This window comes from Dipteris shenzhenensis, chromosome 1 (genome assembly GCF_047967505.1).
Source record: "Dipteris shenzhenensis isolate YYH24624 ecotype China chromosome 1, Dip_SZ_1.0, whole genome shotgun sequence".
NCBI lineage: Eukaryota > Viridiplantae > Streptophyta > Polypodiopsida > Gleicheniales > Dipteridaceae > Dipteris > Dipteris shenzhenensis.
In genome coordinates this window covers 28,876,653-28,889,295 of record NC_141596.1, presented here as the reverse complement: position 1 = coordinate 28,889,295, position 12,643 = coordinate 28,876,653, and the positions used below count along the sequence as shown (strand labels likewise).

Below are 12,643 nucleotides of genomic sequence, written 5' to 3'. Positions count from 1 at the left end.
CCATCCATTACTCATGAAGGCTTGAGCCTAACCGTGCACTTGATTTCATGAGTATACAACATGAGTTGATATTGAAGTCTCTAATGAGTGATTTAAAGACATATAATAATCTCTCGTCCACGTCTTTATTTGCAATAAAGGAACTTCAAAGTTTCTTAACCTTGGTAATGTCTATTCGAGCCACAAGCTTGTTTGAATTATTGCTCCAGTAATCTAAAATATTTGTTTCAATCTACACATATGTATTTGCATAACTACATTTCTCATACAAAGCATCAGATATACTGCCTTCAACTTTACTGATCTTCCTCCCCACTCTGCTAAGAATTGATGTCGCTCTACTAAGAATTGAGCTAATTGTTCTGGCATTTCAATTCAAAATATCAGGGTCTTGTAGTAAAGTCCAGGTGGGAGGCGCTGCAACACTTCAAAAAGAACTTTGCACATGAGCATGAAGAGTGCAAAGACTTGCTATCTGCAGTGAAGGTCAGCTTCTCACTCCAACGTCTTTCATGAAACTCTCGAATTCAAGCCTGATGCATTTAGGGAAAAAGATGTATATAGCTCCAAGCTCAGTTGAATCATCTTGAATGGCAGCAGAATTTCAGTCTCTGGGTGTATATTTTGTCTGCCACTATTGCTGTTTTCCTTTTCCTGGTTTTATGGAGTGTGCAAAACTAGCTGCTAGTATCGTATTCAACAGGATTCAGGGATAGGCAGGGATAGGTAATGGAAATGGATTATTAACTGTGAAGCCTGGTAAGTTAACCAGTAAGTACTGTTTGTCTTGCAGGCCTTAAAACCAACAATCCTGATTGGAACATCAGGGCAAGGAAGCACATTCACAAAAGATGTCATTGAAACTTTTGCATCTTTCAATGAGGTAAATCCAATTGAAGAATTTACGGCATGGATTCTACTTCGTGGGTCTATAGCATATTGTTTTTAAAATGACCTGCCTTATAAACCGAAATTTCCCACTTGATTTTTGCATCAGCAGAAACCTGTTGTTTTCGCCCTTTCAAATCCAACATCACAGTCCGAATGTACAGCAGAGCAGGCTTACACATGGACTCAGGTGGACTGAACGTTTCAAAGAAAAACTTATCATCATTATAGTGGATATTTTGAATTCAAGCAACTCTTCGTGTTAAATATTCATTGCTGTTTCTTTACTGTGCAGCCTTATATACAGAAAATACTAGTTTTGTTGTTTGCCTTAACCTACTTTTCTTATATGAACATCAGATAGTCCGCCTCTATTCTTTGCATCGCTCAAATTGTGAATAGCCTGCTGTATCAACAGCAAACCAAGGTTTTCCTAAGAGAGAAGACCATACACCTTCTACACGCAGAAACTCTGTGGAATATGTTAAAAAATTTAACATTGTAACATGGCTGGTTTTGTAATATTTGTCAATTATTTACACTAGCTTTTGACAGTTTGTAAATATCCTAGATCCCTGTATTCCTTCCTTCCTTGAAATTTTACATGGACAAGTCTTGTTCTGTTCAGTAAATCTGAATTGACACACTAGACTGTTGATGAGCAGGGACGAGCCATATTTGCCAGTGGAAGCCCGTTTGATCCAGTGAATTTGAATGGAAAGACATACATTCCTGGCCAGGTGCCTTGCAAACGACTCATTAGCTATGAGAACAGGGGATTTGAATACATATATTCTAAAGTTCCAGTTTTTACATTCTGAAACTTACAACCAGCTGTGTGTTAATGTTAGAACATTGTTTGAATTATGGTCTTGGCTGTCCTGCAACCATGCCTTTTGCTCTCATCCATAGAAACCCTGACGTTTTACTATCTTGGCTGCACAACTTAAAGGGTAACAATGCTTATATCTTTCCTGGGACGGGGCTTGGGGTGATCATTTCTGGTTCAATCCGGATGCATGATGACATGCTTTTGGCAGCAGGTAAGGTCATCGTCTCAGGCTCTGGACTTTGAACTATGTAAGAATATTTGCAGGGCGTTTAAGAAGCTTCTGGCGTAAAATATTAACATGTTTTATCGCGGACAACAGCGGAGGCTTTGTCTGCACAGGTTACCAAGGAGCATTTATCCAAAGGTCTTATATATCCACCCTTCCAAAACATCAGGAAGATATCAGCCAACATTGCAGCCGCAGTTGCAGATAAAGCCTACCAGCTAGGTAAATGTCTAAAACAAGACCGATCTCACCCCTGTGCAGTGTTTGAGATCAATTCTCGGTATCAAAGGTGTTTTATTAAAAGAGTATGAAATTAACATATTGTTATCATTTTCAGGACTTGCAACCAGACTTCCTCGGCCTCCTAACTTACTATCTTACGCAGAAAGCTGCATGTACAGTCCCAATTACAGATCGTATAGGTAAAGGTGCAACTATCATTGTGTATAAGCTGGAATTGATAATGCAAAAAGAAGGCACTTGAGCAAACCAGTTCCTCTTGAAAAAGAAGAGGGAAAATAATGACGTGTGAAGACGCCTTGAAATTTCTTGCAGATTTTAGATATATTGTCAATTGTCAATATTACCTGAATCTATTCGTGCTGCATGCAAATAAAATAAAATTTCACAACAAGGACGAGTTTGTCACGAGATGTTCTCTCGTTAAAAATTCCAAAATCAAAAGCAGTGTTTTATTTCAATTGATGGAGCATCTGTTGAATTGACTTTAAGAGAGCTTTGGTTTGCAACACCATTCATTGACCTCTTGGAAACTCATACCCATTTGTTGAAGTCTGAGGTATTTAGTCAAAGAGTCAAAGGCAGATTCTTGGCAAACATTTTTTGGCATTCTATCTGGGTACATGCCACTTAGAAAATTGTTGCATTGTTGTATACAAAGTTTACTTCATTGTGTCGTCATGCATTTCATGATTGGATTAATAGAACGTCTACTAAGGTAAAGCTTAAATATATTTTTTTAATCGTAAGAAAAATCTTTTACTATTTTTTTGCATTTTCAAAGACATTTTGGTTCATTATTGTTTAAAAAATAAACAATGGAATTGCAAAGGTAAAAAATACATTTTAATATAGACCACATTTTTCATGAGAAATTTCCCAACAACAAATGTGTTTTTGCATGTTTATCATACATAACAAAAAGTGCATGCAATTGTTGGTAGGATTAAATATGTCATTCATGAAAATAGTGTATTGTAACAAAATTCATGATTCAATGACGAAAAATCTTATCTATACAATGTATCCAAAAATAAAATGTGTTGAAGGCTATTTATGCTTGTTAGAAATGACGAATAATCTTATCTATATAGTGTATCCAAAAATAAAATGTGTTGAAGACTATTTATGCTTGTTAGAAGACAACACCTTTATCTTCTCGCCCAATGTTAGTAGACAGCTTCTTTTTTAAAAGATAAATATATCATGCTAACAACATAAACGTCAAATATATAAAATCCGAAAGCTTGTCCACAACAAAGAGAACAAGGACAATTGAATTAGTTATACAATATCCATGCATGTCAATCTATCCATGTATTTTTCATAAGGAATTTAATCTAAACAAATGATCAACAAACTTCTTTATAAGAAACTATTCGAGAAAATATAAGAAAAACATTGAAACAGAAATGTCCATACATATGGTTATATAGAATATACATGACATTAAAAGAAATAAAGAAGACATAAGCCATTTGACTCTTGGAATATAACAACCACAAAAAGATATTTTTGAGCATATGCAAAGAAATGAGTTGCCATAGAGCCAACAAAAACCCCACAAAAAAAACCCAAAAATGAAAGTGATCACTAGTAATTGATAAAAATGTGGGTAAATATAAATAATGACAATGTTTGATGAACCTTCCAAGCACGTTCTAAAGTACATTACAACAATTAAGAAATCCAATGCTACCCTCGAGTTTAGTGATTCAAAACTATATGGGCAACCAAAGAAATAACAGTATCGTCACCATCCTAGATGTGGGGGCAAAGGTCTCATCAAAATCAAGTCCCTCTGATTGTGGGAAACCTTTCACAACCAATCACACTTTGTGTTTCTCCAAGATCCCATCAGACTTGAACTTTAGTTTATACACCCGTTTGACCTTTCGCTTGGGCAGTTGGTCCACCAAATCTCAGATGTTCTTCTTTTCGATGGCATCCGTTTCTACCTACAGAGAATCTTTAAGATATTCTTTGCTTCCTCAAAGGATCGGGACTCCTCTAGCTGAGCCACCATTGCATAGTTCATGGAGGGAGTTTCACATTGGGTTGAGATTGTTGCACTCTAGAACTGCTCTGAGTGACCCATGAGTCTTCTAAAGTCTTCAAATACCTTTGAGGGAGCTTCTTCTCTACTGGAGGTGCCTTCAAAGATGGCACTTGGTCATCTTGGTCCTGGTCCTCCTCCTCCTTGGGCACCACCTCCTTGATCGCAACCTTGGTTTGGGGTACTTTGAATCCATCTCCTATTTATACAAATATATGAGTGCTTTGTAGCGGAGTAGTCTTTGAGGGGCTTAGAGTTCTCTGCCAATGCATTTGACTGTTTGAAGACTGGAAATTGAATCTTCTTATGGCTATATGGTCTCTCATTCGACATGTAGATTTTATTTACTGAATGCACATGATTTCTATCTACAATATTGGCTTGCTTCAATTGCAACATCTCCATTTATACAAAGCTTTTATTGGATGTTGTAGCATGATTTCATTTGCTAGTAGCATCAACATATTTGAAAAAGTCTTTGGCCACCCAATTTCTTATTGGCAAGGGTACAGATCTTGGCTGAATAGTTTATTTGTTCCACAAGACTTATACCTAGATATGCACATGGACTAGATCTACTAATCTCAATATTAATCACTTGTAGAGCACCCACTTTTCCATAACTTCCATGATTCATTGATTGCATTAGGCTCTTAGTTGACATTTGAAACTTTTTTGTCCTTGTGATCATGGTAGATCTGTTGCATATGACTTGTCAACAATTCTTATAACGGCTCATAGGATATTGTTTTGGTATAAGTCACTATGGTTATGCTAGTTCTATCCAAGTTTTCTTCTTGCTTCTAGAACCTGTGTCATGGTGACAGTAGAGATGTTTTACTTGTAGACTATTTTCTACTGCGCTAAAGATTTATGTTCTTGCTATGACTAGTCACTCTACATTTCTTCATCATTATCCATCATCATTGTTGGTGACTAAATTTCTTATTATTGGCATTTTAGTTTGTGGTTTCTAGATTTATTCAAATCAGAGATCCTTTGAGGAAGCATTGTGATTAAGTTGGCATTTTATTGGGCACATCTGTTGAGTGCCCTCCATGATTTTGCAAGGAACTTCTTTGACAATTCTCAACTTCACATATTTGTTTGCAACTCATTATTACATATGCAACTCATTATTGGCAACTTCTTCTGTCTATAATTTTGTGACCCTCTACAATTGTAAGGCACATGGATATATCTACACAGAATTGGCCACTTAATTCATTGGTTATGTCACTATAATCATACATTGGTGATTGCGACAAGATCGAGTGATCCATTATGGACTCAAGCATTCTTGACTTCATGTATGCTCAATCAAATGAAGTCAACACTTTGTTATTGGAAAATTTACAACATATCTATGCCTTGACATTTGCAAAAAAAGGAAGCTAAGCATGAGGTCGATGTAAAGAAATCCAACATGCCTAATGGCAAGTATCACACTTCCATGAAGTCCATGAAAGGTACATTTACACATCAACTCAATACCTTGTAGCAATAGAAAGAAATGTTATGGCAAGAATGTCATTAGCTTGTCTTCAAAGATGATGTACCAAGAAGTTATGCAAAACTTTTTGATGATTTTTATATGGGTTTCACTACCATGGTCTCTCTTAGCACACAATCTTCTCATATCTCTTAGCACACAATCTTCTATGAGATTGTGGAAACTGTTTATCTTCTATGACATTTCTCAAGGAGATTCATGTTGATTTCCTCGATATGAACACAATCTTCTTCAACAATCATCCAACATACAATCTATTTGTGGAGTTCCATGGATATGCTTATCTTTTTCCTTCGGGTAAGGTTTAAATACACTCAAGTATGAGGCATTATTAGGAAGGGAGGAAGTGATGTGGGTTCAACACCATCACATGAATAAATTGTAACAAAGAGGCTCCTTAAGGCTTTGTAATGCCTGAAAAGCTTTAGAGGTATGGAGTGGTGTGAGGATGATGGGTTTGGTGCATGTGCATGTCTGTCCAACCTTGTTCTTGGAGTTGGTGTGATTGATTAGTGGATAGGATTTGTTTGAGATTGGCTTAGTAAATACCCACATCATGAAAACCTTCTATATGAAAGTTTTGTGTTCACATATGAATTTGGAATGGATCTTATACTTTTCGGTAACTCTCTCAGCTAGTTGTTTTTCTCCTTTGCTCATCCTTCCATACTTGAAAGGATTGTGGGTCTTTATCACTAGTGAACAATATAAACTAGTAACACAACTAATTAGAGAAGATCCCTTTGTGTGCACGATACTACAATCACTAACTCCAACATATGTTGTCTTTAATTCAAAAATATTAATCCATAGTAGAAAACATTGATGATTTTTTTGTGACCAAATTTCAAAGTAGAGGGAGCCAAGATGAACATGGAATTTTATAGGCTAAAGGTACTCCTATACACAATTTCAACAACAAGAAAGGGGGCAATCACTATATGTAAAAAAACCATAAAACACGTGCAAGCAAGCATACAATTAAAATACCCTTATATTTAAGATGTTAAATTTTCTTGCTTAATTGTGTACCCCTCTTTTGTACATATATATGTCCTAATTTTGAATCTAAAAGTCCCTTCATTACATGTACATAACATAGTTATATTAGATAAGTATTTTTTTGTCCCCCTCTTGTCTGCCGTAAAAGGCCAGTACATGCCCCGAACTTAAAATTCCCCTTCCATGAACCAACCTACTAAGTTACATGTTTAAAACATGAGTGACTGCCTTGGGGATGAAATTATGTCTTTTATACACAGAAAAGGTAGCATATTAGCAAAAATAGTACTGTCATGCATTTTGTATTACACTTGCCAATACATAGAAAAAGCCTCACATCCTTATCAAGAGAGAAACTTGATAGTTTGACCTCCCCATATCAAGAAATGCAACTATATCCTTGCTTGGAAGAAGAACTTTAAACTTTGCAGACTTATATCTACATTCCTTGAAAAGAAATTATTGCAAGATGTCATTACTTGTGTGGACTTCTACCAGGCAAAGCGTATAAAAGATACATGGTTGTTTAAATCCATTGAGGACACCTTGGACTACATGGCCAACATGTACTAGGAAACCAAAGCAAAATGTTATAAACTAAAAGAAAACAAAATAACAATGACTTCATTAAAGCTTTAAACTCATTTAGAAAGTGTAGTCATACACGAGAAAAAATAGATTACATTAACAATAACTATTTACATCAACCACCACAAGAACATACGATCCTTCACCTCTTCTACAGAAACCCAAAAATGAACAAACACAATGAGACTATCTTATAAAACACAAAAGAAAAGAAATATGTTCTAAGAGTAATAGATCATTAACTGGAACAAAAATTCATAGCTCAGAGTGCAAATAAGACCCATGAAAATCTAGCATTCAAATACGTGAACAATTTCCAATATAGCCATCTACTGTAAGAATTAGGATATAGAGCACGAGGCTCACTATGGAAAAACTCTCTCTCTCACCAAAGGTATACATACACATAGACTTGCATACATAGCTATTTCACGTGTTAAAGGACTATCAATCTATATTTACTTGAGCCACTACAAAATTATCACTCTAATATATAAAGATGTCCAAAATGAGATGAAAAGATTGAATACTATGTCAAGATGGCAAACTCTAAATGAACCCAAAAAAGGAAAAAGAATATGTAACATAATTTTCAATCTTTAAATACAAGGTCATTACCAAAATATGCACTAGACATAAAAGGAATTACAGAATATGTGCCCCTACTCATTTTTAACTAAATACCCTATTAATTAGTTTCCACTCCACCCCACAAATTGAAAAATTAACATTATTTTAAAAGACCTTGGAAAAAAATGGAAAATTAACCTAAGCTAGTAGCTAAATTAAACCCTCCCCCTATTTATTAATCCCTTGACCCTCTCGGTCTACCTCCTCACACCATCCTCCCCCTATCTCAATCCCCTATCTACTATTAATCCCTTGACCCTCCCCCTTGTTCTACTCGCCACTCCCCCTTGTTGGTTACCTCTCCCATCTCCCCTCTCCTCTCCTCCCCTCTTTGGCCTTTCCTCCTCCTCCTCTCTCTCTCTCTCTCTCTCTCTCTCTCTCTCTCTCTCTCTCTGTCTCTCTCTCCCCTCTTCTCCACACTCCCCTCTCTGCCCTCTCCTCCCCCTCTCTCTCTCCCCTCCCTTGCTTGGTGGTGGCAACACTCCTCCCTTGTGGGTGGCTCTCTCCTTCTCTATCGATCATGCTTGGGGGCATCCCATCTATGTTTAGGATTGGAGCACAACCGACAAGGGTTACTCTAGGCCTTGTCAAATGCAAAGCCATCGCTAGGAAGCCATGACATACCACATCAATAGATAGCCGCCAACATTCTATCTGTGACCTCATGCTAATATAGCCCCACCCACCATCGGACCCACCATCATATCCCACTCCCCTTTTGGGGCCCCTACTAATGTATCTGATCAAATTCGACATTGGATCTGGTTTGATATCATGATGATAATGTTTTGACATGTAGTACTTAGCGTTTAGCATGGGCAATGATGCTTGTTTAGCTTCACCCTTTTCAACTTATTATATCAAGTTATCATATGCTCATAGATCCATCGGTCTACCAAATACTTTAATAATATATATATATATATCTCTCTCTCCCTCTCTCCCTCCCTCTCTCTCTCTCTCTCTCTCTCTCTCTCTCTCTCTCTACACACACACACACACACATCTACCCCTATAATCTTTATATAGAGAGTATTTTACTATCATGCAATTAAAATCAAACTTTGTAAGCTTTCAATTATAGATGTTTTTTGAAATGGGATATCTTCTTACAATTCAAAGCCCTCTATGACTTGGGCCAACATTAATTGAGTAGGCTAGACGTTGCCTTGACCATATTGTGATCCACTTTCTTCTTTTATTGTCTTCTATCTTTCTTAGTACTTTTCCTACAAACGAGTTTATTAGTTCTATAGAGGTTTTAAAGCATCTATAGCTCAAATAATTAGTTGGAGTTTTGTTGTCATTCTAAATCCAATGGCTTGGTAGTTTGCTCTCTTCTTTATGTACGAGTATTGTAGTATCAAGTATTATGTTAAGATTTTGTTGAGAGATTTGGAAAAGGGTTGTAAATATTGTGTGGTGTATTTGTTTCTAAGTGGGCAATAAGCTTTAGCTGTTAATAGGATTGTGCCTCGTTTGCCATATCTTGGAGTAATATATTACTTGACATTACATACCACTATAGACCTGCTCGTTTGTTTGGAGTTTTCATCTACACATGCCGTCTATACACGTTCCTGAGTGTTGTCAAATAGAAGCCAAAATAGCCTTGCTGCTATGGACTGAAGAAACAAAAAAAATAAGAGAGCAAAGGAGGGGAGTTCTACTAAAACAATTGGTTGTATTTAAAGGTGCAAAGAGGAACCATTAAGGTAGTATAGCGACTTCATCAGCTAAGGAAGAGGAATAGTCCAAGTTGCATGCAACCATCTTAAAACTTATCATGGCCTTCAAAATTAGTTGAGGTGCAAAACCATTTTTTAAACTTCTACAAAACCAGTTGCACAAAAAATCAAGATAAAAACTATGCTCTTTTCTAGATATAAATGTTTGTCAATATGGCCCTTGAGGTTAAACAGTACTAAATCCATACTAAATGAACACAAAAGAAGTGCAAAAGGTCTACTAAGTAACTAGTACTACATCAATTCTAAGTGAACACTAAAGAAGTACTAAAATTCTACTAAAAAACCAATCAATTGTTAGGAAATAAGTACTATGTTATGCCTATATCAGTCTTAGATCCATATTAAATCAATACTATATCAGTACTAATATATAAATACTTAATAAGTTTTAAATCCATACTAGATTAGTACTATATTAGAGTTAGATGTCCATACTAAATAGTTATTAAATCCATACTAAATCAAGACTATATCAGCAGTAATATATTAGTACCAAATCAATGATAAATTCATACTAAATTAGTAGAAATTTATACATAGGATCATGGAAAGGATGGCTCCTCATTCTAATAGCAAGAAAGGCACTCCAATAATCAATTATATGCATGATGAAGAATGGTGATGTGATTGATGAGGCGATATGTTCTTGTGCTGGATTTGTTGTATTATGCAAGTGATGTTAGATGCAAAATGAACAATGGCATGCAATCTATAAACAACAAAGACTTGGGTAGAAACATCTTCCCAATTCTTGGGAACTCAAAGTCTTTGGATTGTAAAGGAAAACAAAATTGCACTTGGGTAGTGATTGCAAAGATGCATGCATGGCAGGCAAACTCCAAACGGATGGACTTCATGCAAGGCTTGCCTTCATAGAAGAGAAGAGAGAGCTATTAGGGGGCCTCCAAGTAGATATCTCTTCCCAAAGAGCAAAGCGAATGATACTAAATGAGTACTAAATCAATAAAATACCTGATCATGAAAAGGATGCCTCCTTGTTCTATTGGCAAATATGGAGAAAGGTGATGTGATTGGTGGGGTAATAGGTTCTAACTTCTCAAGCTGGAATTGTTGCTAGTATAAGTGACATGTGACTTAAAATGACTAGTGCCATAGTGGCATGGAACTTCAGTTCTCGAAGTAGACTTGAAACACATGCATTGGGCCAATTCAAAAGGACCATTTGAAGAGTCCTCCCACATGAGCTTATCCATCTTATTGAAAGATAGGCTGAAGATGTTGAAAAAGAGCTAGACTTCTTATTAGTTTAATAAAGTTTTGGGTGGAAATTCCTCCCCCAGCCCTCTGGAACTCAGAGTCTTTGGAATGGCACCTAGATAGTTATTGAAATATATGCATATCGTAGGCAAACTCCAAAGCAATGGATTGGCATGCCTTTGTAGCATAGAAGAGAATGTCATGCAGAAGTCTTCCTCATCAGCAGGTCCCTCTGCTAGCCATACGCTTCTACCTGGCATGTGAATGTGGTTCGATTCCAAGGCCACGAAGGGATGTTCCTCCGTTGGACCAGGTGCTCAATCTGATGGAAGAGATGAGGTAGGCCTACCAGATAGTATTCCTTCTATTCGTATTAATGCATGTTTAGGTAGAGTTTTGAGATCTCCCACTTGTTCTATTTTTGCAACTAGAAGCATTGTGTTTGCCTCTACGGTAATTTTTGAGCTTAGTACAAGAGAAATATGTAGGATTGCATAGTTAATGCTACTTAGGGGGCAATCACGGTGGTTGATATGGTTTCAAAGAATGTCATTTCTCTTTAAAGGTAAATTGGTTGATGCATCTGAGCAAATTGTTAATTAGTTGATGCATAAATATTATATCAAAGCAACAAATTCCCTTATTGATAAGATTAGAGATAACCTCAAGATGGGCATTACTCTTGTTACCGACGAGCATTTAGATATTACAAAAAAAATTTAAAATTTGTTGTTGGATTTGCATGCTATTTTGCCCCCCTCTTGGGATGGAGAGAAGGAAGAAGACTTCTCTAGTACATGGTTTACTTATTTTGGTTGCACTCGCCTCAAAAGCTCTACATTCTTAGGCTTCCCTCTGGTTACTATCACCCTAGATATTACTTTGGTCCTTTCATGGTTACTACTATTGTGGCTAACTTGGCTCATTAAGTTTTGTTTTGCTCCTTTCAAAGGAGATGTACATATGATGAACTCTTTTTATTTAATAATAAAATAGCCCTCTTTTTTATTTAGTTATAAAATACCTCTCTTTTTATCGCAAGAAAAAAGTACCAAATCAACACTAAGTCAACACTAAAGAAGTACCAAAACAAAAGTGTTGTGGTACTAAAAAAAAAGTGTTGGGGTACTAAAATAAAGTACTAAAGTAATCAAAAGAATTTGTGGCACATCCTAGCTTTGCTTCCAACTTTTCCAAATTTCTAACAATTCATCTTGCATGGTGCTACTGGCATTTTTTAGTTTGGTATGAACCTAGTTGGCTATGTGTTTAATACAGTCGACGTGTTTTGTGACTTTTGACTCACCTGCAATAGCCATTTCTAAGCTTGACATCAATTTTTATTTCTCCTCCCCCAATGTTCTCTTCCAATAGCAAATAACACTACTCATTGTCGCTGATCCTTAGTCAATGTCTCGCGTAATGTAGTACTCAAGTCCACTTCACAGGATGTTCCTTTATAAGGCCTTCCAATGGGTTCCCCCATAGCATGCTCTTGTTTGATATAGGTGTGGTCTTGACTAGCACTCCTCACATTGGTTTCTCGATGGGAGTGGTAGAAGGGAAGGCTACAAGGCATGGGTGTTAACTCTATTTCCCTTATAATTGTTCTATTTCTTTAATTACCCATATATGGCAATTCATCTAACTCTCTTAATTTGGGTCCATGATTAACAGTCATCCTACAAACACGGAGTAC

The 12,643-nt window shown here is 36.5% G+C and overlaps 1 protein-coding gene across 1 annotated transcript in view; it reads left to right on the top strand.

Moving 5' to 3' along the window:
* Positions 1-2,491, top strand: part of LOC147905661 (NADP-dependent malic enzyme-like) — a 157,216-nt gene extending 154,725 nt beyond the window's left edge. The window contains exons 13-19 of the mRNA XM_087373929.1: positions 388-486; positions 794-883; positions 1,001-1,078; positions 1,554-1,628; positions 1,841-1,931; positions 2,040-2,168; positions 2,284-2,491. Of these exons, the coding sequence (XP_087230055.1) occupies positions 388-486; positions 794-883; positions 1,001-1,078; positions 1,554-1,628; positions 1,841-1,931; positions 2,040-2,168; positions 2,284-2,372 (651 nt within the window). The 3' untranslated portion in view covers positions 2,373-2,491. The remainder of the gene's footprint in view (positions 1-387; positions 487-793; positions 884-1,000; positions 1,079-1,553; positions 1,629-1,840; positions 1,932-2,039; positions 2,169-2,283) is intronic.
* The last annotated feature ends 10,152 nt before the right edge of the window (positions 2,492-12,643 follow it).